Source organism: Fistularia commersonii, chromosome 2 (genome assembly GCF_037954325.1).
Source record: "Fistularia commersonii isolate RoL2024-O1a breed Wild chromosome 2, RoL_Fcom_v1.0, whole genome shotgun sequence".
NCBI lineage: Eukaryota > Metazoa > Chordata > Actinopteri > Syngnathiformes > Fistulariidae > Fistularia > Fistularia commersonii.
This window is the reverse complement of record NC_141285.1, coordinates 12,391,316-12,418,924: the sequence shown is the minus strand read 5'-3', so window position 1 is coordinate 12,418,924 and position 27,609 is coordinate 12,391,316. Positions and strand designations below refer to the sequence as shown.

The window sequence follows — 27,609 nt, the reverse complement described above, 5'->3', positions numbered from 1 at the left end:
AATAGTCCCAAATAATTAAGAATAGTCTCAATGCATCATTAATTGTATCTGCTCCAAAAGTACAGAAAATAGGGAAGAAGGGATATGAAGGAACAAGGCTGAAATTAACATGTATTGAAAGGATTTCCAGGATACTCATTACATTGGTGCCCTCAACTTTTGAGGCTGTTTCTCTCGCATGTTTTCAGTTTTCAGACTATTAAAATGAACCTTTTTGAATCAACCTTTTAACACTAGATGCTTCCTAGCACAACAATATTAAATCATTTCTCAGTTTTGTCAGCCGAGCTTTACACCAGGATTGAAGTACACACACAAATATACAAACAAATAAATAAGAACACATAAATAAATTTATAAATAAGATGCTACAAATTACTTTTATCATGGATGTTAAAATAGTCTTCTCATGTCAAACACATCAATATACACAAAGAAATGCATAATTTTGCCTGTGGGAAAAAAGATGAGACATTTTGAACTGAAGAAAGCCTTAAATGCACTTTACAGCATTGTGGTGGGCTGTAATTCTACACACTAACGCACTGCTGATTAATATAAGAGACCTTCTTGCAAACTTGGGACTGAGCAATCCTCAGGGAGTGCACATAGAAACAACCAGGTTTTGGTGTTTTGGTGATGAAGATAAATCTGGTTGGGTCTTCTATTCAGGCATGTGCTCTAATATAGGCTTGCAGTTATCATGCCAGTGTATGTACATTCGCAAATGTACATATTGGTAAAATTGAATCTACAGTCATTTGTACTGAGTGAGTCTTTATAAAGTCACTTTCATGAAACCATTATTCTGGCAAGATTATAACATGATTAAACAAAAGTCAGGTATAACCATGTGTAGAATTAAAACTTCATCAGATGAGTCTCAGTCTACAAACATACTTGATATCCATTAAATGCATACTATGCAATCTATTATTATTAAGTGAAGAATTGCTTTATTTTGTTAAAAAAAAAGATAGATTAAAAAAGTTGAATTGCTAAGATAAGCTCTCAATAAATGTATCACCATATTTTATAAGAAAACCACACTGCAACACCATTAAAAGCATTATTTGTTTTTAGCAATCTGTTATGGTACAGTTAAAGAGATAGTTTGAGTACTCTGGAGCACTGTAGAGCAGAGGGGTTTTCACACACCTTCCTGTAAAGTCTTAAGCTACTGTAGGAAGGCAAAGAAACCAGTTTACTCCCTCCACTGCATTTTCACACAGACCTAAAACCATAATTTGCCCCTGCATCTCCTCCTGCTGATAACATGATAAGCTAAATGTTTAGTAAATGTAATATAATCTTTACTGACACGCAGCTGACCCAGACACTGTTTGCACTGTGCTAAGCGCACTAAGATGAAATCTCCCCCAGAGTATTTTCTAACTAACCTTTTTATACATTGATTTAAACTGATATAACATGTATGCTTTAGAAGGGTATTCCAGTGCCAGAGGACGGTCTGTAATTTTTTTGTCATTTATTTTTTCCATGATGCCACACTTGTTATGAATTGGTTAGGACATTTTAAAGATTAAATACATTGGGAGCTTTTATTATTTATGATGTTATTTGATTACATATTTTATATGTGCTTTTTCTTATTTACATGAAAGAAAAAATTTGAAAATAATAAAAAAAATATATATAGTGGTTTTGTTTGAATGTGTCTCCAAGTAGATACATATGCATTTACAAACCCCAATTCCAATGAAGTTTGGATGTTGAATAAAACGTAGATAAAAACAGAATACAATCATTTGAAAATCACTTTCAAACAATACTCAGTTGAATCCTCCTTCTCCTTTTGGCTTTTCCCTTCAGGGGTCCCTTCCTGTTCTCTTTATCCTCCTCTCTCACACCAACTGCCTTCATATCCTCTCACTACGTCCATAAATTTTCACTTTGGTCTTACTCGAGACCTCCTGCCTCGCAGCTCCAATTCCAGCATCCGTCTACCAAATATATTTACTCGCTTTCCTTTGTACATGACCGAACCATCACAGTCTGGCTTCTCTGACCTTCTCTCCAAGACATCTAACATGTGCTCCCAAACACTCAACACTCCCAAAGAGAACCATAGCATCTTCATCTCTGCAGCCTCAAGCTCTGCCTCCTCTCTTTTCGTCATTGTAACTGTTTCTAGTCCATACAGCATCGGTGGTCTCACCACTGTCTTGTACACATTTCCTTTCATTCTGGCTGATAGTGTCTATCGTGTAGTACCTCTGACACTTTTCTCCAACCATTCCAACCTGCTTGAACCTGTTTCTTCACCTCTTTTCCACTCTCTCCATTGCTCTGGACTGTTGACCCTAAGTACTTGAAACCCTCCATCTTCTTGATCGCCACTCCCTGTAGCCTTACTGTTTCACCCGAGTTCATCTCATTCACCAGTTATACTCTGTCTTGCTGCGACTAACTGTCATTCCTCTCCTTTCCAGCGCATATCTCCACCTTTCTAGATTTTCCTCAACCTGTTCCCTGCTCTCACTGCAGATCACAATGTCATCTGCAAACATCATGGTCCATGGAGATTCCTGTCTAACCTCATCTGTCAGTCTGTCCATCACCACTGCAAACAACAAGGGGCTCAATGGTGATTCCTGATGGAATCTCACCTCCACCTTCAACTTCTGCGTTACCCCTATGGCACATCGCACCACTGTCTCACAGCTCACATACATGTTCTGCACCACTGTAACATACTTCTCTTCCCTCATACAATACCAGGGTTCCTCTCCTGGCACCCTGTCGTATGCTTTACATCCCCCTTATTCTTAAAAATGGTCACCATCACACCTCATCTCCAACTTCAGGCATCTTCTCACTCTCCAAGATCCTGTTGAATAACTAAGTCAGACAGTCTACCGCTGCCTCTCCTAGACACTTCCACATCTCCACAAGTATATCATTAGGACCGACTGCCTTTCCACTCTTCATTTGCTTCAATGTCTTCCTCAATTCACTTTTACTAATCTCTGCTACTCTGTGGTCTACAATAGTCACTTCGTCTACCCTGGCCTCTCTTTCATTTTTCTCATTCATCAGCTCCTCAAAGTACTCTTCCCATCTTCTCATCACTCTTGTAGTTTCTAGCATCTCTCTGTTTTGCCAACCTGTATAGATCATTCTCTCACTCCTTACTGTCCAACCGAGCATACAAGTCATTGTATGCCCTTTGTTTTTCCTTAGCTACCTCTATCTTTACCTTATGATGTATGTCCCTGTACTCCTGTCTGTTCTCTTTAGTCCTCTCAGTGTCCAACATCTTCATTGCTAGCCGCTTTCTCTGTATATACTCCTGCACTTCCTCATTCCACCACCAAGTTTCCTTATCAACTTTCCTTCCAGATGACACACCAAGTACTTGCCCACCTGTCTCCCTCATAGCTCTAGCAGTAGTTGTCCAGTCATCTGGAAGCTCTCCCAGACCACCCAGAACCTTTCTCAACTCCTCCCTGAAAACCATACTACACTCTTCCCTTTTCAGCCTCCACCACTTTGTCCTCTGCTCTGTCGTTCTCCTCTTGATATTCCTTGTCACCAGAGTCATCCCACAAACCACCATCCTATGCTGTCTGGCTAGGCTCTCACCTATAACTACTTTGCAGTCACTGATCACTTTCAGGTTACCTCTTCTATACAAGATGTTGTCTCCCTGGATGCTCCTTTCTCCGCTCTTATAAGTTGCCCTATGTTCCTGTCTTTTCTGGAAAAAAGGGTTCACTACTGCCATTTCCATCCTTTTTGCAAAATTTACCACCATCTGCCCCTCTGCGTTCCTATCCTGTATACTAAATCTGCCCATCACTTCTTCATCCCTTCTATTGCCTGCACCAAAAAGCCCATTGAAATCTGCACCTATTACCACTCTCTAATCTCTTGGGATGTTCTGCATCACTTTATCTAGCTCATTCCAGAATTTCTCTTTCTCCTCAAACTCACATCCCACCTACGGGGCATAGCCACTAACAACATTGAGCTTCAATGCCTTCAATTTCAGAACCTCCAATTTCCAGTTTCAGACTCATAAGTCTATCTTACCTTCCTTTCACCTCCAGAACATTCCTAACAAACTTGTCCTTCAAGATAACTCAAGATAACTACTCCATTTCTCTTCTTGTCAGTACCATGATAGTGCAACCTAAAGCCTGCTCTTATGCTACTAGCCTTACTACTTTTCCTCCTGATCTCCCAGACACACAGTATATCCACCTTCCCTCTCTGCATCATGTTGACCAACTCTCCTCCTTTTTTGTCATAGTCCCAATATTCAAAGTCCCTACTCTCAGTCCCAGACTCCTTTTCTCTTTTCTCCCTGCTTCCTAACACGCCTTCCTACTCTCCTTCTTTGACCTACAGTAGCCCAGTTTCAATTGGTTCCCTATAGGTCATCGGTACCAATGGCGGTTGTTGTTAAGCCGGGCCTCAATAGATCCGGAATGATCTGGTTATTAGGTTTGATTCGCATGTTTGGTTTTGGCAAAAGTTTTACGCTCTTCCTGACGCAACCTTCGTGATGCCCTTCCTGACACAACCCTCTGCATTTATCTGGGCAAGGGACCTGCTCAGGGAGACACTGGCCCGTGCTGCTCTGATGCTGCATTATTCAGTTGAATACACTCCAGAGACAAGATCTTGAGTGTTCAAACTTCCTCTCCTTTCGGCTTTTCCCTTCATGGGTTGCCGCAGCTTTTTCCATCCAACCCTATTCTCTGTATCCTCTTCTCTCACACCAACTGCCCTCATATCCTATCTCACTACGAGTTTTGAGTGTTCAAACTGATAAATTTTGTTTTTTGCAAATCTTCACTCATATTGAATTTGATACCTACAACACATGCCCAGACCACTGCGTTACGTGACCTTTTCTTTTAACAACACTCAATAACCAAGGACACACATTTTTTTAAGCTTTGTCAGTGGAATTCTTTCCCATTCTCGCTTTTATGTACAACTCCAGTTGCTCAACAGTCTGGGGTCTCCGTTGTTGAATTTTGCACTTCTAAATGTGCCACAGATTTTCAATAGCAGACAAGTCCAGACTGCAGGCAGGCCAGCCTTGTACCCGTACTATTTTACTATGAAGTGACACTGTCGTGTGCAGAATGTGGCGTGGCATTGTCTTGCTGAAATGAGCAGGGTTATCACTGAAAAAAACACGGCGTGGGTGGCAACATATGCTTTTCCGAAACCTGTATGTATCTTTTAGCATTAATTCTGCCTTCACAGATGTGCAAGTTCCCAAAGCATTCCTCAATTGCTCCAGTCTTTTGACTGTGTCTGCGCTTTTTTGGAATGTGTTAATTAAATTCAAAATGAGAGATTTTTCACAAAAAGGCATGCCTTGGGAAGCCAGACTTTCTCAACACCTCTCTAAACACCTTTCTAAATGCTAAATAGCATTTGTCACGGGTTTTGGATTCCATCCCTTATTTGTGGGTGTAAATACCCAATTCTCATTCCCATTTCATCACTTCAAAAGGTCATTATGTTTATGTTGACAGTATAAAGGAATATTCTGAGTTAAAATGTTTTCTAATTATTTCCTCGTTTTGAATTTCTATATTTGATGATTCCTCTGCAAAAAAATAAAAATTAGCTGAACTGAAGTTTTTGCTTCATTAGATGAGTGTTAGAGTGCTTCTTCAGTAGTTGCTAGTTATAAATGTTGAAAAATGCTTGGAAAAGAACTATTCAACGCCTCAGTATTAAAATGCCAAAAGGGACAAAAGTGATGACAATCATTGCTTTGTGATGAAATTTTGATATAATCCAGCAATTGTTTTGCTTGTAAAACTTCCTCCCAAGCAAAAACATTTATAAATCTACTATTTACTGACTATATGTACAAGAATTTATAGTATAGTGTGTGTGCGTGTGTGTATATATCAGTCATAAAATTGCCTGATCATTGAAACACAATTCTCAATCAATAATGATAACAACAATGTCTTTCATATAAATGGCACAGAAATAACTTAAGTGTGTCATAACAATGTGTTTAAGTTAAGAATTGTGTTAGGCGGGTGCATTTCCACTCATGAAGAATTAGCTTTTCATTTATTCACATTTTCTCCCTGCTATTTTTGCCCTGTTTTTTCTGTGTTAATTAATGTGTCTTGTCAGGCGCTGCAGCTCTGGCCAGCTTGGTGAATGAAAAATTTCAACACCGATTCAAAGAACACATCACTGTCAATTAGGGGCCTTTGCTCCCTGGGGCTGCCCAGAGCTGTCTGAAGAAAGCACTGCAAATTTTACTTAAACACATCTAATAGATGCAGAATGTTTGCAAAATACATTTAAAGACTAAAAAACTTGTGACGGATTGATCTTTGTTATTTGAATTCAATTTTTATTCACTATGACCATTAGGTTGAACTGTAGTTTAATCATATTTGACATGAGAGCCAGGATACAGTATCTTCCAAAATGAATATTGTCAATACTGTTTCGACCTTGTCGAACAAAGTCTCACATTTCTTTGTCTTACTTCATTTTTTTATTGCATTCAGTTTAACAGATATACAGAAATGTTCTCTTTGCACAAAGGATGAATTGCATAAATACATTAATCCTGTTTTTCTTTTAAACTAAAAACACACGTAATGCATCTTGAGTGATCAGATCTTCAGCTTGGTTGCTCAAAGTAGAGGTTCCTAATTAGGGAGGACAAGAGATTGGACTTTAAATTCAGGATTATTTGAAAGTTATATCATGAAATAAGGATTCTAAAAATGGCTGCACTGTAAATTCACTTTCTTCTTAAGGTAAATGACCACTTTACTTTGTTCTAAACTTCTCAGTTAGGCCCAGAATTCTCTATTTTCTATTCTCTATTCTCTATCCAAACCATAATTTCAGTGAAAAGAAAATTATTACTTGAATTATGATGGTGCTATATAGTTGCCATGGCTACTATAAATAAATATCAGTGAATTCAATTAAAAGATTTCACAAACAATGACATTTCAAACAGTGTTTCCTCTGGAAAATATGATTTAAAAAAAACTGCATCAACTAAGTTTTTTTTTTTTCCCAGAATCAAGAATACTCAAATTATAGAAATTGTGATTAGATACAACTAATGTCTATCTCCATGTATTCATCCTATTCTATTTCATTTCTGCTTGATTAAACATGGTTTTACTCAGTGTGACATTGTTTTGACAAGTAGGTCATCAAGCATGGCCTACTAAGCCTTCTTTGCCCCATGCATTGATTTTGATGTCTGCTTTTGACAGCAACAATGGTCGGTTGCTTGGACAGAGTCGCTTTTTCCTCCACCTGAGTGAGTCATGGTCAGCGCAAAATGGCACGAGTATCTGCCTTGTCTGGTAGCCAGCCAGAGTTGATTGACTGTATAATCACATTTTCTCGGCTGCCCTCTGCCATACTTCTCTACCAGCCTCTTGGGTCTGGATTCACTGAGGCAGGATGAGATCACCGTGGATCCATCACTGCAGATAGATCGCTATCAGTGAGGATACTAAAAAGATAGCAGCCCAGGTTGGGATAAGGCTGGTGGTGTCTGGACCACAAACCAAACCTTGCATAAACTGGGAAGTAAATATAAGAATGTACTTTTCAATATGAATGACCTTTTTCTATTTTCTCCCCTCCTTGGAGAGTAACAACGACAGAATGATAGAAGGCAAAGATCAAGCACACTTTCAAGTCGAACTCCATCCCAATATTTCATATCTCTCCTCCTTAATCCCTCGCCAGTCATCTGGTTTCAATCCTGCCCTGGTGTTTAGTGCTTACAAAGCAGAACTGTGCTCAAGACTGACTGTGTCCTGGTACTTTGGCACCCTCAGATTTGCATATGCATTGCAGAAGGTCTTTGAAGATTGCAGAAAAGGGGGGAAATAAATAGCCTTAAAGGGGTTCAGGGAATGAATCTCGAAGCCATCTGAGATGCTCCCCATAGTACAGTCAGAATTGAAAACCCTCATTGGTCCGTTTAGAAACGTATGCCGAGCAGTAAAACACTAGAGCAACGTAAATAGAAAGTCTGCGTCACTCCAAGACAGGCTGCATGAAAGCCCAATGTTGGAATCTTAAAAGCTTTATGGCATCTTAGAAAGGACTTTCCTTGGTCATGTGATCACAAAGATTCAAAGCTATAGCCCAGATTTGTCTGAGACTGTTTTTAATTATTCTTGAGGTTCTTTGCTAATGCAATCGTTTGTAATATTTCTGCTACTACCTTCTAGCAGTTCCACAATGAATGAAATATCAGCGTACTGTTTTCAGAATTAATGAGGGAATCAACCAAATTAGTGGTTCAATTTTTTTAGACATTTACCTGATGCTATCACAAGGAATTATTTATGAATACAATGAAAGGGCATCATGACTCAATCATTTAAATATCCATATGTTCATATAATGATAGATGATATCAGGTTTAGTATCGCCACGTCAATAGCGCTTTTCTGTGTGTGACTGGATTTCCAGAGACATCAGTCTCTCGCTTTTGCTTTCAAACCCAATATTTACTGTCAAGTAAACTACCTTTATCAGTTGAAATACTTGTTTCTGTGTTCTTTTTTGTTTCACTGGGTGGAAGTGAGTAAAATCAAATTCTAGATGATACAGTTTAAAATATAAAAAGATGTTGAGAATTGCCATCCCACGGGACTTACTCTCTTGTACATCTTTTGGAAGTTATCTGCTGCCACCATGTGGTGTAAAGTTAAAGTGATCCCTGGACACAAACTTTATAGGTTTATATACTTTGATTCTTTAATAAGTGACCCTCAATCACAATAATTATTACTTATTTACAGGAAAACAATTGCTTAGATTTCAAGTTCGCATGAAGGCCATTATATGATTAAAGACATTGTGATATTGGTTTCGAGAAGAATGGACTCGACTGACAATTATGAAAATTATTAGTATCCAAGTATCTGATGGGACACTTGGCAAATACAATTTAAAATTATGTGTTTCATGGGCCATTAAATTTGTTAACGTTCATTCTTCCTGCCTAACCACTCTTCCCCCCTTTCTATGTTCTGTCTAATTTATGTTTACTTGCACTTTTACATATATATATATATATGTTAACCACTATTTGGACTGTTCTGCAGGCAAAGGGCCAGAGACTATTTTTGCGGGTCAGAATCTGAATGATAATGAGTGGCACACAGTTCGTGTGTTCAGGAGAGGGAAGAGTTTAAAACTGACCGTAGATGATCTGCTGCCTGTGGAAGGTACTTTTAAAATCTCCATTTTCTTAACAGAATTACATTTCAGTCTTGTAAATGTTTGTGTAGAGTGAAATTTTGGGGGGCTGAAGATGAAATATTGTTAACTTATATTCTGCATTATGATGGCTGACTAGTTGTATTGCTCATTTCTTTCTTTTTTTTTTTTCCTTCTACTTTTTCAGTGGAATTTTTTTGATTATAGACCCTTTATACTTTGTGTGCAAAGAGTGTTCTTCCGAGCTATTTTCAGCAAAATATTTTTTGCTGATCCTTCTTTAAATACACCAATAATTATAGAACATTCTTTGCACATATAAGATATAATATATGATAATTTTGTTATCCTGATTTGTGTGAGATGTGTATTTAATAAATGAGTCATCATTTGTCTAATGGGTCTGTCCACCAACATCACTCTCTCCCTTCCCCCTTCTGCTGACCAAAGGTCAAATGGCAGGTGACCACACCCAGCTGGAGTTCCATAACATTGAGACAGGCATTGTGACAGAGAGGCGCTTCTTTTCCGTTCTACCCTCCAACTTCATTGGCCATCTCCAGAGTCTGTCCTTCAATGGCATGGCCTACATAGACCTCTGTAAAAATGGTGACATTGATTACTGTGAACTCAATGCCATGATTGGGTTCAAAAATATAATTGCTGATCCAGTCACCTTTAAATCACGCTCCAGCTATGTGACCCTCACCACTCTGCAGGCGTACTACTCCATGCACCTTTTCTTTCAGTTTAAAACCACATCATCCGATGGTCTTATCCTTTACAATAGTGGAGATGGAAATGACTTCATTGTGGTGGAGTTAGTTAAAGGGTAAGTGTGAGTCGATTGTGTACAACTGATCTACCGATTCTCACAAAGGATCAGGCTTTGTTTACCTTTTGGATTTTAGTGCATTCTAATTTATACCTACTGTACCTGCCATCAGTGGAGAGTAAGGCAATGTATTAAAAACTTAATGCTACTGTAAGTTTTTTTATTGTTCTTCACAACTGTGGAAAGATGTTTATATACATCAGAATCTGAATATAAATGGATTAAGGTTTTAATGCAACTTTTCATACCGTGGCAGAGTTTCCAAACATAATTTAATTCTTGACAGCCTTTACGCTATTACGTAGGTATTTCAGACTATTTTCTTATCATCTTTTTGCCAGAATATTTACTGAGAGCTTTGGGCTATTACTGTTCTTTATAATCTTCACACAGCCACAATATATACCCAACATAAAAGCGAATCAAGTATATGTGGATTGCGTTACACTAAAATGCAACTATAGAATGCCCCTCTTTTAAATAATGCCTCAAGATATTGGTATTATTAGTGTGCAAAACATTAAAGTCATACATTGTAATTAGAAATAGCATAAACATTGTAAACACCCCATAAATCCAAAAAACTGAAGACTAATTTGTTTAGAACAGCCCATAACCTTTCTCAGTTCTGCAGCCTATCTACATTTTAGCTCCAATTAAGACAGCTGTTTGAAAGTGATATTGTCACATATTTGAGCAAACACATGGGTACCAACAATACAATAAACAAATGAATATGAACCACTCCTGCACTGTTGGTCTAAGACCATCATTAATATTCCTCTTTTGCTTGTAGTATTCGAGTCATAAAGGAAATGTTTTCTGTTGCATGTTTGATGGCAAGGGTGGTGACCTGGGATATACTTTATAGAAATATGTTTTGACATAAGAGATACAATAACATGATGTCATTCTGTCATGTATTTTCATTCCTGTCAGAGATTGATTTCATTAATATCTTACTGCAGGTACCTGCATTATGTATCTGATTTGGGAAATGGAGCCCATTTGATCAAAGGCAATTCCAACAAGCCCCTGAACGACAACCATTGGCACAATGTCATAATCTCCAGGGACACAAACAACCTTCACACTGTCAAGATCGACACAAAGATTACAACACAGACTACCACAGGAGCTAGAAACCTGGACCTGAAGGGTGTGTAGGCAAACTTCATATTATAATTTTAATGTATGCCTTTATTTATTTTTTATTAAAAAAATTTCAGTGCGCTTCATCCAATTTGAACAGAAATAGCCTGAGGGTTAGGGAGCCATTTTTATGCCTTGGAGGTTGCGCCATTGGGATAAATGCAGTAGTGATGGAGGGAAAAAGCAGCACCTGGCCCTCTTTTATCATTATCACCAGTGAGAAGCCCTTGAGCTACATAACCTTAATTGTTCAGTCAGTAGTCCTGTTGATGTGTGTGTATACAATCTAAATTTTGCCATCTATTGTAGGCCATATCTAGAATCAAAGTAGAAATTACCTGGACCAGTTGTCCTCATGGGGATATATTTATATTCCCAATATTCCACAGTGTCCATTCTGAGGTCTTGCTTAAGTGTAGCGCAGGATTGTGGATAAGGTAACTTATGGTAAAGGACTAGGCCTATGCAGTCATTGGTTAGACTTAGGGGTTTGGATACTTTATCCATGATGAATGGAAGTTACCTAAAAAAAAAGCTCCACTTAAGGGAAACTCTAAAATGTGTAAAAAATATTACAGCCCCAAATCAACTGTTCCTCTCACAACTATTTCACTCGCAAAAGATTTCCCCCCTTAATAGTAATTAAGATATATAACCTCTTATTTTCATCAAAATAAATCATAATCACAGAGGTGCCTGAAAATGATGTAATTTAAAATATTGACCTCGAGGAAATGAATGCATGTAATTGCAGACTACATATATTTGGTTCTTACTTTTATTTCCAGCAGGGGTCAGTATTGTTATATTTGTCCTTTCTGCACAGGGAACCTTTACATTGGTGGGGTGGCCAAAGAGATGTTCAAGGATCTGCCCAAACTGGTGCATGCCAAGGAGGGATTTCAAGGCTGTCTGGCATCAGTGGATCTCAATGGTCGCCTTCCAGACTTGATGTCAGATGCTCTGGACTGTGTGGGGCAGATAGAGAGGGGATGTGAGGGTAAGTCATCTGCCAAATTAATAATGTGACGCATTTGGTACTTCACAAACTTTTTTGTTCTTGAGAATTTACCTGGTCAAACTGGGAATGATTTTGGAGATTTATCGGTTCAATAATCATAGATGTATTAAACATAAATGGGTGCCGCAGTGGTTAGCACTTCTGCCTCACAGCAAAAAGGACCCTGGTTCGATTCCGACCCTCTGTCTACATGGGTTTCTTCAGGATTTCCTCCCCCAGTCCAAAAACATGCAAGTTAATTGGAAAAAATTGCTCCAAGTGAATGGTTGAGTGTATGAGTGGTTGTTTATCTATATATGTGGCCCTGCGATTGACTGGCAATCTGGGTGTACCCTGCCTCTCGCCTGATGACAGCTGGGATAGGCTCCAGCATCCCCCGCGACCCTGAGTGCAGGATAAGCGGAAGAAGATGGATAGATGGTATCATATATATTTATATATAATATCTATATTTTATTTGTATTTATTTAGATTTATATATTCGATCTATCTACAGGAACAACTTGGTTATAACTTAAATTTCATTGATAAAGCCTTTTATTTTTTTCATTTTTTGGTTTTACTTTACATTCTAATGATCACACAGTGAAAATTCTGCTTTGATGGTGACACCAAGTTATTTTGCTGCTCAGTTTTGTGAGCATGCAAACACACACACACACACACACACACACACACACACACACACACACACACACACACACACACACACAGACCGGTAAATATACAGTTAACCAAATCAAGCTACTCCTGACTCCTGAAGGTGGACCTTTGTCACCTGTGCACATTGTACACATTCAGTTTGGCATTGCAAACAAATGTTTGTGCTGTGTTTAAACGCATCAAGAAAAAATACTCTGCATGCAATCATTTTGGTTTCACTTGGTCATAATGTCATTATTCTCACTACCACATTTGTATTGTTAGTGCTATTTTCCATTTTATCCCCATTCTGTTTTGCTTTATACATGATTACTTGTTCTGAGAGTTTTCCAGAAGCGATCATTTTGAAATATGTATGAGGCTTTTGTTGGATCCATGAATATAATTTGCTCAGTCTAATTTGTGGACCTCATACATACCACAATATTTGATTTATTATTCAGCATCACTCACACAGTTTGATTTTTCAAATCATCCACCCTCTTCTTTTCAGAATACAACTTATAATCTTTTCATTTTCCAACATTACAAATATAATTCATTTCTTTGTAGGGCTATCATACTTGTATTCATTTGTGCCACACGGAATCGATCGGCTCCCTCATTCAAAAACACTATTGATTGTGTTCAGAGTTATTTAGAGGGTGTGCAACTGAGAATTTGAAACAGGGACATTTAATATATTCGCAAAAGGGTGTGTGCATTTTTTTTATATTCCAGTGAATGTGACTGAGTAAAATGGATTTAAAACATCCAGTTATTCTTACAATGACTGTGCAAGTGCATGATTACATTTCATTTTTGCTGTCATGGGTGGCCTCTCTTATACATTCACCTCATTTCTTATTCTGTCACTCCTGCTTCAATTGTCATTGCTCCTGTTATTCCACCTTTAGCTTCCTGTTGTCTCACTAACAGCGGGTATACTTTACTTCTTCCCTTTTCCTGTTATTTTGCTGACAGTAGTTGCATTGGTGAAAGCTAATTTGCAAGGTAGAAAGCTTTGTTTGTTTGACAGAGTCTGATATGTATTTTCCCCTTTGCATCCGAAGTGCCCATCCCTCAACTTTTTCAAAAGTTGTGCCCTATGGTTTCCACTTCCCAGTTAGCCAGATAGCTGTTTATTGTCTTTTGTTTTGCTCCCCCCCCCCGCCAGCTGCCTTATTAGCTGAACTTTAGTCCCATAGAAATATAAGTGTCCTTACCATCTTGTATGAAAATACAAGAACAATATGGGGTTCATATTTTGATTGCACTACCCAATTTATTTTTATTTATTCATTTATTTTCAGTTAAAAGTTAAAATGATTTATTGCATATTTGCATGGCATTCATTACAAATGCCTTTTTCCCTCTGCATGGATTTCCTTGTAATTTGTGAATGTGTATTTCTGTTCAACATGGAATTATATTCATGATTATAAGCTCCATGTTTTGTAACAGTCTTCTAGTGTTCCAAGACAAGTCGGTGGATATAGTTTCAACAGTATGGAGATTTGCACTGCTCTATTAAAGATAATTCTGATTCATATTCAATGTATGCATGCTATCATGAAAATAATAATAAAAAAAAATACTTACACTACTCTTAAACTACACCATTGCTACTACATCTTCTACAACTATTCCCACTAACTACAATGATTGTTGCAATAATAATAATAAACTGTGATGAATTGTTCACCAATGTAGACCTCACCTTTTTCCTAATATCAACTGGGATTGGCTCCAATGAAACTGCAACTTATTTTTGAAGGAAAAAAAACAATTAAAAAATTAAGAGTGACAGAAAATAACTATTTCAAAAACCCTGTTTTGTTTTTTTGTTTTGTTTTTCCCCCTCAGAGTAATTCAGCTATCTCCAATACAAGCAGGGCAATATATTGGAGTTTGTACTTTTCAGCAGTTACACTTATTTATTTATTATTTAATGAATGTATCATTTAGTCTCATGTTCCCAATCTTTCTATCACATAACATGTACTTGTCCAAAGTAATAGTCCAATGCAGGATGTTGCAAAAATGATAAAAGGACACCAAACTATCTAATGCATTTAGCATAGTGCATATTGTCTAATTTCATATTATCTTATAAAATATTACACACATTAGGATGTGACTGACAAATAATTTAAAGGTAAATCAATAATTAACCAAGGTATATATGCTGTATAAACATAAATATGGAAGTATGTTTTGCCTTTCCACAACAATTCAAGCAATTGAATGAATTTTGCATATTTCTGCCTTGAGTGAACATAAAACCTGGACTCTTACTTTTCTCATTTATACAGTGATTTGTTGATATTCCTCTTTTGCTTGTAGTTTTTAATTGAATAGCTGCAATATGATTATTTCTATTATCAGTAGTAATAGTAGTGTTAGTTGTAGTAGTTGTTGTAGTGGTATTGTTATTATGTATTATTTTAAAATGCTAACATTAGTTGTCACTTTACACAGCAGCAAGTATCATCCACACTAACCTTTTCTCATTCCATTACCACCCTTCATTAGCAGCATCGCTGTCACAAAAAGAGTGAGTCAGACAGCGCTCTCTCTATGAATCTCTCAATTTCCCCTCATTATCTGCCGGACAAAAGCGTGGACAATGAAATTTAATACATGAAAGCAGAAGTTTAAGCATTTATTTCAAGGTAATTTGAAACCACATGCTCCTAATTTATAGCCGGGAGATCAAAATTACATTTGATCAAATCCAAGGCAATGTGTTGGTCAGTTTGGATAAAAAAAGGACAAAACAAAGGAGCAAAGAAAGGGCAAGCATCCCAGCAAACACTGTAAACACAATTTTATAGTGAAAATACACTGAAGAAATTAGTAAATAGACATTTATTGCTAAGACAGTAATTACCTTCCTCTAAAGTCTATCTATTTTGTTTGATGTGTTAAAATAAATAAAATATTGGATACGAAAATTGCTAAAGGCTGTAATTCAAGCATTTAACATATACGAACTGACTGATTAAAATATCTGACTTTTTCTGTACAGATTTTCTGTATTTTTTTTCAATACAGTTATGTTTTTCTGTTTGTTTGTTTTTGGTCACAGTTTTGTTTATTTAACTGAATGCTACAAAAGAATAATTAAATAATGAAGAGTAAGAAATGTGTTAAATCGGCCAGTCTGTTGACCATCTGGACATTTGAACCCCTATTTGTTTGTATGTCTTACCATTGTTTGTATGTTTTATGGGACATAAGATTTCATAACATCATACTACTGCAGGCTGTATGGGCTCAGCCTCTTTAATGATGTCTCTATTTTCAGGCCCTAGTACTACATGCCAAGAGGACTCATGTGCCAACCAGGGTGTGTGTCTTCAGCAGTGGGAGGGCTTCAGCTGTGATTGCAGCATGACTACATTCGGTGGACCACTTTGTAATGATGGTAGGATTCCATGTTTTTCAACTTTTTCTTATTTTTTTACATTGAAGACCCAACCCTGGACACAAGTACACTTAACCCTTCAATTCCAATTCGAGTGTTCAGTGTGAATTATGTGTACCTTTTTAAGCTGTGTCTAGGTTTTGAATTTTCTATACTCGAGCAAGGATCATATGTTTGAACAGCACTATACCAAAGCAAGGAAATCGACTTCCAATTTAGATTTTAAGTTTTACATGTATATGTATTACATTTTTCCATTCAATTTGTCTATGAGATAGATATTTGATTTATTCAAACAAAATAATACGTATTGAGTTTGGGCAGAAAAAGACAAAAATATCATGAATTGAATACAATATAACTACTAACACATGCATAGATGTCACAAAACTAAAAAGACAAAATACAAATAAATAAAATTTATTTTTAGTGTGGTTTTGGTAGATGATAAAAAAGCTAGGTCCTTATAAGTATCTACTGCATTGGAATGTTTATCCACAAATATACCCAGTTACTGGAAACGTTTACACATGTGAAAGATGAGTTCTCTTTCATAGTTTTATCATCAGGTCTGTTTAATAAAGTTTGAGTAATGCACTACTATTATTTTGTTGCCCACAATAAATCAGTAAATAATAAAAATAAAATAAGGTAAGATATACTTTACTTGATCCACATACGGGAAATTCTTTTGTCACACCAGCACAATGACGGTATTGATAAATATGGGGATGAATATAAATAGAGAGACAATTAAAAAACATCCACAAATAAATAGACAGCACAGTGAACAACAACAAGGATTCGAATAGACAACAGAATGGAAAAAAAAGACAGCAAGGGTGAGAACTAACAACCAAAACACCAATGAATAAAAACAGAAACAGAGTGACAATAACTATTACAAAAATAAACATGATGAGAGAGGAGTGACACCAACGAGGATAAATAAATAGACAACAGGGCACGACATGTGCGAATGATTGAGGTATTGAGGTTTTGATAGCACAAATGAATAACAGCAATCAAGAAAAAAAATAAACACCCACTAGGACATCATAGTTCTAACTAATTTTTAGCTATACAAAGCATTCTGAAGGTAATTTGACATTAATTGCTTTGAAGTTATATTGGGAAATTTTTCTGAAAATTAGGTACTTGTTAAGCAGCATGGGAATGCTGGTAATATCTTCATCAATCATTTTATGGAACATGTTAAGACTTTTGAATGCAAAACATCGGGGATTTGGTTTTGTGATTATTTTCTTCTGCAGTGGTTCACACAGTAAAGGGTAAATGAGGAAAGTACTAGACTGCATTAGATTTAGAGAAACGATTTAGAGTGGGCAGTCTGGAAATGACAAAAAGCAGATAGTATCCTAAATGTAAATGCATTCTGTGCCATTTCAAGATGCTTGATAAGACCATGTCTTTTGTCACTCGTACATCTAAGCTTGAAAGTTTCTCAACCTCAAGGTCCTCTAACAGTGCTCGGATTCAAGGATAGGGATGTGCTGGAGAGATACTATGATTGTACCTTTCTTGAAAGGTTGGAAAGTGATGCAGATTGGAGGTTTCTCTTCTTTTTTATCACCATCCATATTCATCTTCAGCAGGCCCAAGAGCTCATTCATAGCACTGGGAGTTGAGAGGCTCATGGGATTTGTTGGAACTGAGTAAACATGCTCTACCTACTGAGTGTAGTTACTGTAGTCAGCTGCATTATTCCTGCTGACCCGGTAAAACAATAGGGTGGATCAATATATAAGGCCTCAGAAGGTCGTATTTAATCGCAACAACACTCTTTCCAAGGATTCTTTTGCACCATAATCTGAACAAGCCAGTAAAAAAAAGGGGCCCATCAATGGGGGAAATTAACTCAGACACAGTTCAGTTTCATCTGTCTTGCTTTGTTGATGGTTTACTGAGGGGTTAGCGGGGAAAGAAGTAGAGACTTGAAAAAATAAAACACTGACACAGACATATACTGAACACACCCAGACACCTATGCACACTCAAACACACACACACAAACACTAACACACACACACGCACACACACACATCACAAGGAGAAACAGAGGAGCATCTCTGAGTATTTTCCCAGATACATTTGCATAATCTGAAAGTGTTCTCTGAAAACATACATAGGGAGCTTACTGGATTTCTGGATTTTTTTTTTCTCTTGTGTTATGCATTTTTCTCATGCTAAGTTTCATTGAACAATTCACTACCTTTACTACTACTGGTGATTTGGTTTTGCTACAACAGCATTATCACCATTCAGTCCCTCAACCCTAGCCTATTACCCTAAAGAGTAATTATGAAATAATTAAAAAATGTGACTGAAGGACTAACAGAGTTGGATATAATTAAACATATATTATTACTGAATATGTGAAATCACAACAAGCTGTAAAATACAACACACACAGTACAAAACAAGAAGACATACATTACCATCCTAATTACTCTTTGATAATCGCTGTACAGGTAGTTACTGAGCATCACTTCAGCATTTTTTTTAATTTTATTTAAGATGACATTTTGACTTTATAGACATTTGTAGGTGAAATTTTGATTGACAGTCAAAACCTCACTGCTTTACAAATTATTGTGAAGACAATATTTTGACTTTGGTGTAAAGAAGTTAATAATAATTTATCCTTTATCAATCCCTCTTGGGGAAAAGTCATTCTCTTCAATTTACCCATCATGGATGAGCCATGAGCGGCAGGCTGCCATCCATCAGCTCTAGGGGAGCAGTTAGGTATTCAGTGTCTTGCTCAAGAACACTGCGACACACTAGGAGGAGCCAGGAATCAAACCAGGAATGTTTGGTTTCAAAGACAAATGCTCTACCTCCTGCGCCACGTCACGCCCAATTGGGGTTTGAAATGTATTTGGTTTTCATTTTTATTCAAAAAGAGGATCTGTGTGTGTGTGTGTATGTGTGTGTGTGTGCGCGCGAAGGCACACATGTGAGTGTGTGAGGGTGAGTGAGTGATTGTGAGGCTTGAACTAAAGTCTAGACCCCTTAAGGGAGCTTGCCTGCAGTGGTCAAGCATCTGAGGGTAATGTACAGAGACAAACAGAATGGTGTTTGCTGTTAAGCTTAAGTGGGTCGGGGAGAGGCTACAGCAAATGGTACGCCTGGCCTTCACGCAATTCTTACCTCGCCTGATTGCTCATCCACCCAGTCCTATTGCCAAGCTAGCAGTGCCATGTCAATATCGTATCAACAATAAAAGGTAGCGTGAGTCTTGTCTCCATTGTCTCTGTCCACAGGGTAATAGTGGTATCTCTGTCCCTAGATTTCTTATGTGTCTGAGTCAATACTCATTCTTATCTCTTTGTAACTTTAGAACACACTCTCTGGGGCCATGGATGGTATCAGTAATACTGAGAGGACATGCTTGATTTTGCTTTAGAGTTTACAATGATAAAACAGATAAGACAGATAAGTCTCTTGTGTTCCCTACACAACTGGCACTACTACTACTACTACTACTACTACTACTACTACTACTACTACAAATAATAATAATAACAATAATAATAATAATAATAATAATAATGATAATAATAATGATAATAATAATGATAATAATAATAAAAGTATCAGTGTTTAGGGGGCACAGTGGCACAGTGCTTAGCGCTTCAACCTCCCTGCACAAAAGACCCTGGCCTTTCTGTGTGGAGTTGTCATGTTCTCCCCGTGTCTGAATGGATTTCTTCCCACTGTCTGAAAACATGCAGAAACAAAATAAAAAGAATAGAACAATCTATTGAGAAAAGATACTCTAGCAATAAGAGGTGAAATGCTGTTGCAACAACCTCTGAATTCAGGAAAATTGCCTTGAATGTGAACAACAGCATTCCTTTCCTAGAGGGAAGCATAGTGTACTTACAGTCAAATGCTACTACCTTCTATCTTGCATCCTCCTCACTCCAAAGATGTAGAATGAATAGCATTTAATTGCTATAACAAATGATTCACTTGTCTCACCAAAGTGATGTCGTTTTTGTCCTGGACATGGCCCTCTTTTAGTGCAGCACATGGAATGTAATCTATAGATCTGGAATTATTTGTGTAAAATTTGTGAATATTTGTATGTAAATAATATTTACAGTGTTTATTGAATGCTTGGCCAGGCTTTTAATGACCATTATGCCCCCCCCCCAAAAAAAAGGAGCTTTCATAAGTGCTTCTTTGTATTCACATCAGTTGCTACAAATGTGAACATATGCCTGAAATACACCGCCTACACAGTGCTATCAGATGGTCACTGTGGGCTATTATTGGTCAATGTATTTATTTATTCCCTCTACAGCCCTCAAAACAATGTCCCTAACAGAAAGTAGAATCTATCACCAGGTTTCTTCCACACACTTATAATATGACAATACTTTAACAGCCATTTAATAATAGATAAAGAGTAAGACCTGGACTGTTCTACAACCCCTTTCGTGCTCCTGAGATCATCATTGGCTCTTTTATTTACTTATTAATTTATTATATTGTTACATTTGCTTCGTCTTCCACCCTCCCATTACACCTACACTACCTATCACTGATGGTTGTCTGGCCTAATTATGTTCACTTATTTCCTCATGCTGATTGAGTTGAAGGATTAAAATGGGTATCTCTGCCAAAAAGTTGTTGCCACAGGAATGCTGTTGGCAAGGAAACAAGGCACAGAAACCAGGTCCGCATGCTTCCCACAAAGGATAATGTAACCTGCCTGTGACTTTGTAAAAGCAGGTTGATCTTGGCTAGACATAAGATAATATCACCAACAATATTTAGCTGGTAAATTATGAAAGCTATTTTATTTTATTTTATCTTATTTTATTGCCAGAGCAGTTGAATTAGGAAGATCTGTTCAAACGCTTCATTATGACATACTAATGTCTATTTACAGTATAGATGGAATAGATCTGGCATTGCCTCAACATTACAACTTGTGGATCATAGTTCTATATTGGGTGAATTTAGTTTTTAGCACACACTTTGCATATTCGGTACTTGTAATCTTTGTAACCTCTGCATTAGTCAGATTCCCATTTAGAATTCAATATGGTGACAGCAAACCCCAGAGGTCATTCAATTATTTGTTTGGGTCAGGGGACATCTTGACAGAAAAGAAGAAGTTGTTATTTTTGCTGACAAAAGTTTTTATCATTTGAACCCCCCGCACTTCTAACTGGTCCACGGGAACATTTTCATGCATAAATCTGGTCCCTGGTACAAAAAAGGTTGAGGACTGCTGGTTTAAAGCACAATCAAATAAATTCTTTAAAGCCTCATTGCATTTTCATGCAGACAGCTTTAGTCACTTACCTCACTCACTTGTTATGGCACACTTAACAAACATGCATTCAATGATTTGCTTTAGGCTGTTATCCATTCAGGATCCAAGCATTCAACTACTCCACATATGAGCCTCATACCAGACAACGCAGCCACCTTTTTACACATGGTTCCTGTCTGACATTGCCTCCACTCTAAATGCATCCCATGGGAAACTTGTCTCCCCAATTAGTAATTCAAGATTACAGTATCCGCCAATGCCAATTTTTAGAAAAATAAAATGTTTCGCCATGCCAGCCAATTGATTTTGTTTTTTAAGAGCATGGGAAACTAAAAAACAAACTGCAATGTTACATTATACTGAGAAAGCTTGGCGAAAGTATCAGTGTTAAACTCCTGTTGTCCAAATTAGCTTTACCATTTGCCTGCCAACAGAATTTTTTTTTTTGTTTGTTTGTTTTTTTTTGTGCAAACAATAGAGAATATTGAATCATGCTTCATGAAAAAGTGAATATAGAGCATTAAACGGGCTACTAAGAATCCTGCTTCATCTTTTGAAAATGAAGTAATAAATCATAAAATGATGGTAGAGTCATCATTATTGTCTTCTCTGAGTTTCAAATTGAATAATTTTTGTGAGATTACTTTTTAAACCTGGCTGGTCCTCAGTTCTTTCCTTTCTTTTTGTGTGTATGTTTGTTTTGTTAAAATATCATTAAAACAACTGTGTAAATAATATTCATCATCATCATCAGCAACAGCAGTAGCAGCAGCACTAGCAGCAGCAGCAGCAGCATGATCAATACTATACTGTAGATTTGATAAATTGAATTGGATGCTCATCTTTAGATGAGAGCTTCGCACTTATATAGTGATAGCAGACTTACATTTTGTGCTGAGACACAAAACAGCAAATCATTTCACGGAAAGTCCCTAATTGAACTCATATTTACAAAGGAATTTGAAAAAGGAACATGCATCTTATGCCAGTGTCACTATACATTTGTATATTCATGTACATGATATACCACTCAAAAGCTGTGGAAGGAAAAATGTAGCTTGAATCAGCATCATTATATACACCCCCAGAGTGAAAGTGTATCAGTTTCTGGTTATCAACCACCTCCTGCTTTATCCCAGGGTTGTTTCTTTATATCACAGTAAAGCTAACCACATAAATTCAAAAGAGGGGATTAATTTTTTATCAAAATATTACCATAAGCCCTGTATATCAATCAGCGTTTTGATCCACCTACATACTAACCATGCAGCATGACAAAACTTGCCTCCATCCATACCACACAGCTTGCTACTGCATTTAAAATATTTTTTCTAAATTATTTCTTGTCATACTTTGGAAAGAATCTCTTCCTAAAAAACCTGTTTGTTGTCCCAGCTAGCTGGAGCAGAGCATAGTGGTTTATCAGTGAAGGCGCTGTGGACTCCTGGAGGCAGATAGTCTACCCTTGACCTGTTCAGGATATAGCTCTGAAACAGAAACTGGTCTACTTGGGACAGATTTCAGGCGAGACAGACGCATTGTCCCAGTGGCCCACTGCATCTTGGGAACTGTCAGAGGAGATAGAGAGAAATGCTTCTGAAGACTGATGACCTGTAACCCTATCTCTCTGACTGACAGTTTGGATTTGGTTTTGCACACATCTTAGCACAAAGACGCTCCCTCTTACTGTTTCATTTATTACAAATTACACACACATGGATGCAGACATACACATATAACCCCAATATCCAACCATGGGTAAATGTTTTCAAAAAAGATGTCCTCTTTCATATATAAAATCGTTTAATAATGGAAATATATTGCTGTTATGAGGAATCACATGCAATAGCAAAAGAAAGCAAACAAACAAAATCAGCTGACCACTTTAGTCAGCTTTTAAAGCATCTGATGCCATCACTTAAGAGTGAAAGGGCAAGTTAGCACCATAAACAATTCTCGTTAGTCTATACTTTTTAATTATTCTTTTTCCTCCATTGGTATGGCATGGGTCTGCTGCAGCACACAAGGACTGTGAACTGATAATATGTGTATCATTATATACATCAATTGGATTTTAAACACGTTAAACATTAGATAATTGACCTCACATGTTCCTGCAATTTTTTTGGATTACTTATCATTCATTCCTTGCCTTATGTTGAATATAATACATGTTTAATACACTATCCTTCACAGCCTCCTCAAACATAAACATCTACTAGACAATACAATCAACTACAATTTAAACTAAAACACTCTTAAACGGGGGAAAAGTGGGTTTTAATTGAATTTATTCCGTAGTTTAATACAATTAATTATAATGTCAGTTATTTTAGGTAATGTCTGAATGAGAATTACTTGATGCCAAAATTTGTTTCTTTGTTTTGGTCTACGTGAAAATTAAGTAATTCCATTAAAACCACCATGCACAGCCATTTGCTGATTTGATTTAACGACTTCGAATGTGCATTATTTCCCATTAGAAGGCTGTTTTATCAGCTTGAGTTGTGTTATTTATGTAGCACTCACAGCTTGCATAATGAACAGCATTTCCAGCACACATCTCTGTGCAATCGAGTTGCTGCATTTAACATAAACCATGGAATTTGAGGTTCGTGTGACTGATTTTCCTGAGCTTGAATCCATGTATGCTCTATTTCTTTGATATAATGATGACTGAGTGCTTGACATGCATGATGGATATCTTTTTGTAGAAAATTCTAATTGCCTAATGACGAGCGTAAGCATTGTTGTATTGATTATCAAAGCCTCTAGTTTAAGGTTTACAGCAAAAGTTCCAGCTTGTGCTTCTGATGTTCGCATGAACTGAAACTGAAAAAAATCAATGACTTCTTGACCTGATACACTAGATTACTCTTACTGACAGGCAATATTGTGAGCCAATAAAAATAGTATTGACTCTATGGCCTCCTTCTGTTAAATTCTGTAAAGCTAGTGGATATTTCATTGTCAACTACCCGCATCTGTCTACTCTTATTATGCCACATTTTGGAATGACTAAGATAGTGCTATTTTTGTATACTTGTGCACATTAGCATCTGTGTTCCTCCAGTGTTTCTGAAGCATGTTTTGATGAGGAGCCCAATGGCAGAATTGTTCCTTACTGAATAACCCAATAATACTAGTACTTATAGTAGTTTTATAAAGAATTCTGGATTTATATTATATGCCAGAACAGTATACACAGCATTACTGCTTAGTTAGCTTCAATGTATAAACGTCAACAGTCTATACAGATGTCAAAATATATAGCAACCTTGACTTACTAAGCATAGAACTTTGTTTCTTCAATGAATTCTGTTCTCTTGTATGTACCTGGTTTTCAGTCCTGATGTGTTTCGCTCATGTGCAATTCTGAACATGAGCCCGTTCTTCATTTGTGTCTTTTCATTTTCTGTGCTTTTTTTGGTTTCAGCATATTAGAGACAGAAAGGGTTCCATCAAGCACCTGAACCAGCCAGAGCAGCAACTTCTTTCTCATACTGTGACATTTCAGTATTAGAAAATATAATATTCTAATAGTCATAAATGATGGGTCAATTGGACCAAGACTAATAAAACCCCATTTAGCTTCTATTTTTAGTGGGACTTCTCATGGAGAATCATTTGAATGGGCTATTTTAATTGTTCTGTTAGTATATCTGCTTGATCTAAGGTACTCTGGTATTAAACAAAAAGAAAGGCCTCCAGATGCTGTTGTTTTCAGACACACGTGCTGTTTTCGATGACACAGATGTGCCGCTACAGTACACAACTAGTATACCTGATTCATGCATGACTTAGCCTGCTTGCCTCATCTGCTTTAAATAGGAATTAACTTATAAAACACCAAGCTACAATACTTGGAATATTGTGTCGCTGTGATTATACCATTAACCTTTCTGCACACCTGTTATTTTGTTAATTCATTAGATATGTTTTAGATATGTAAAGTGATTAGCTGTATTGCACATGAGCACTTTTTCTTTCAGTGGCAAGATGTTGCCTGATGGTCCTTGGAGTCTTTTGTCTTTGTTTCCGACCGGTCAGGTATTCTTGGAACACACATCTCACCCTACTATTCCTCCTCAATTCCAGACACATCTCATCCACTCAGTGCACTGTTGATTGAGCCTAAGGTGGGTAAAACATGGTACTTTCGTATATTACATCCTTTTCCTTATGCACAAGACTTTTACATCATCTAGCAATGATAATTCTTCATTGATGCCCTTTTGTGCCTTAGCTCCATTTACCCAAGACCTTTTTTTCTCTCTGTTCAAAAAAAAGAATTACTGTCTCCTCACTAAGAATTATTTTAAATGGGATACTGTTCTCAAGGGGTCACATGTATAGGAGATATTTTTTTCTCTGTTGAAGAGAAGTAAATTGCAGTTGATAGTGTCAAATGTGTATTACTAGCAAGGAACTTAGTTTTGTTAAAAACCTTGAACTTTATAGTTTCACCACTAGAGGGCACAAATGGACTAATGAGTAACTAATATACCTGACAAATAAACTCACAGCTGTTTTAATTTTAAAGCTGCTTAAAAAACTGAATAGAGAGTGGGGTCTAGAAATATTATTATCATAACATATACTTATCACATGACTGAGGTTTGCAATTTGAGATGTAATTTAGGTAGAACTTTGATGTTAAGGATGTGGCAAGGGATGTTGTCCTGTGCATGGACCGATGATATATTTCCTTATTAGGTATAATTATGAAGATTGCCCCACATCGAAAAGTATAATCACATCAAGCAGGAGCATTCCCTGCTCCATTGCATTGCTTCATGGTGCATGATGCACGTGGTGGCTGCCCAGTAAGTCATTTGGCTTCTCGACTGACAAAACAAAACAATTAACTTTGTATAGCATTTTTTCTGCTTTAGTCCCTTTTTTGGCAGCATGGAAATTCAACTAGACAATATATTATATCTCATCCCCCTTATGATGAAATACAAATGGTCTTTCACTATTATTCTAGTAGTTTTTGGTATTATTATTAATATTGTTATCATTATCATTACTATTTCTTTGGATTGTGAATTACAATATGAAAAAGTGCACATTATCTCCCTTGTCATTCTTGCTAAGTTGACTGAGTTTTGGCACAATCTCCCTCTATATTCCTTGTAAATCCTAGAGATCAGCTCAGCAGTGCTTAGAACATTTTTTTCTCTCCAGCTCAGACCATCGGCTTTTGAAGGGAAATCTCTTGAATGGCCAATAAATGCACAGAAATGGGGTGCCTTGTTGTCTCCAGCTCTGAACTTTGAACATATAGCACACATCCCAGCTGAACAAGATTGTGTTTACCAGCAAGACCCGTCCACATGGTTTCTACATTTTTGTACGTTGTACTACAAACTTGATCTGAAATTAGCAGCCCCTCCCTTGTGAGAGATGGTCATTTATTAGGAGGCAAGTCAGAGAAAAATCCAGTATCCTCACTATGGATAGCATTCAGCTGCCTGCTGAGGTGCTGCATGCGATGCTTGCCTTGGTTTTTGTGTGTTCACGTGTGTTGTTTTGGAATGACAATGAAAGAAATAAAAGATGCGTATGTTAGCTACAATAATATCAACAGGAATAAAAATTAATTTACCATAAGCCACTTTCATATCGCATTTTCCTCCTTACGAATGTCTGTGCACATGAGTGGAATGAAATAAAGTGAATGAAGGGACAGTGAGCGAGACTCGAGAGGTTGTGAAAGGAATCATGGCTGGGGGACATAGCTTCAATTCCTGCTATTCTGCTTAAATAGGCTCTTCCTCTGCAATGCACTCAGGCTCCAGTGATTCGCTATATGAATAGTGCCCATTTGCATAGCCACTCTGCCTCCTGCTTCCTGGCTGGCTGTTGAGACTCCCCCTCCCTCTGTCCTCCTCCTGCATCTCCTCCTCCTCTCTCACCCAGTCCTCTCGTGCACATCTTCTGGAACAGTGCTGCCGATACTGTTTGATAGTGTCTTTCTGCCA

At 37.2% G+C, this 27,609-nt stretch overlaps 1 protein-coding gene across 10 annotated transcripts in view; it reads left to right on the top strand.

Moving 5' to 3' along the window:
* LOC147236387 (neurexin-1a) overlaps positions 1 to 27,609 on the top strand; it is a 242,998-nt gene that overhangs the window by 118,390 nt on the left and 96,999 nt on the right. For all 10 annotated transcript variants that reach the window (XM_086167857.1, XM_086167839.1, XM_086167894.1 and 7 more), the window contains 5 exons: positions 9,114 to 9,236; positions 9,679 to 10,060; positions 11,032 to 11,222; positions 12,042 to 12,215; positions 16,189 to 16,308. In XM_086167857.1, the coding sequence (XP_086023983.1) occupies positions 9,114 to 9,236; positions 9,679 to 10,060; positions 11,032 to 11,222; positions 12,042 to 12,215; positions 16,189 to 16,308 (990 nt within the window). The remainder of the gene's footprint in view (positions 1 to 9,113; positions 9,237 to 9,678; positions 10,061 to 11,031; positions 11,223 to 12,041; positions 12,216 to 16,188; positions 16,309 to 27,609) is intronic.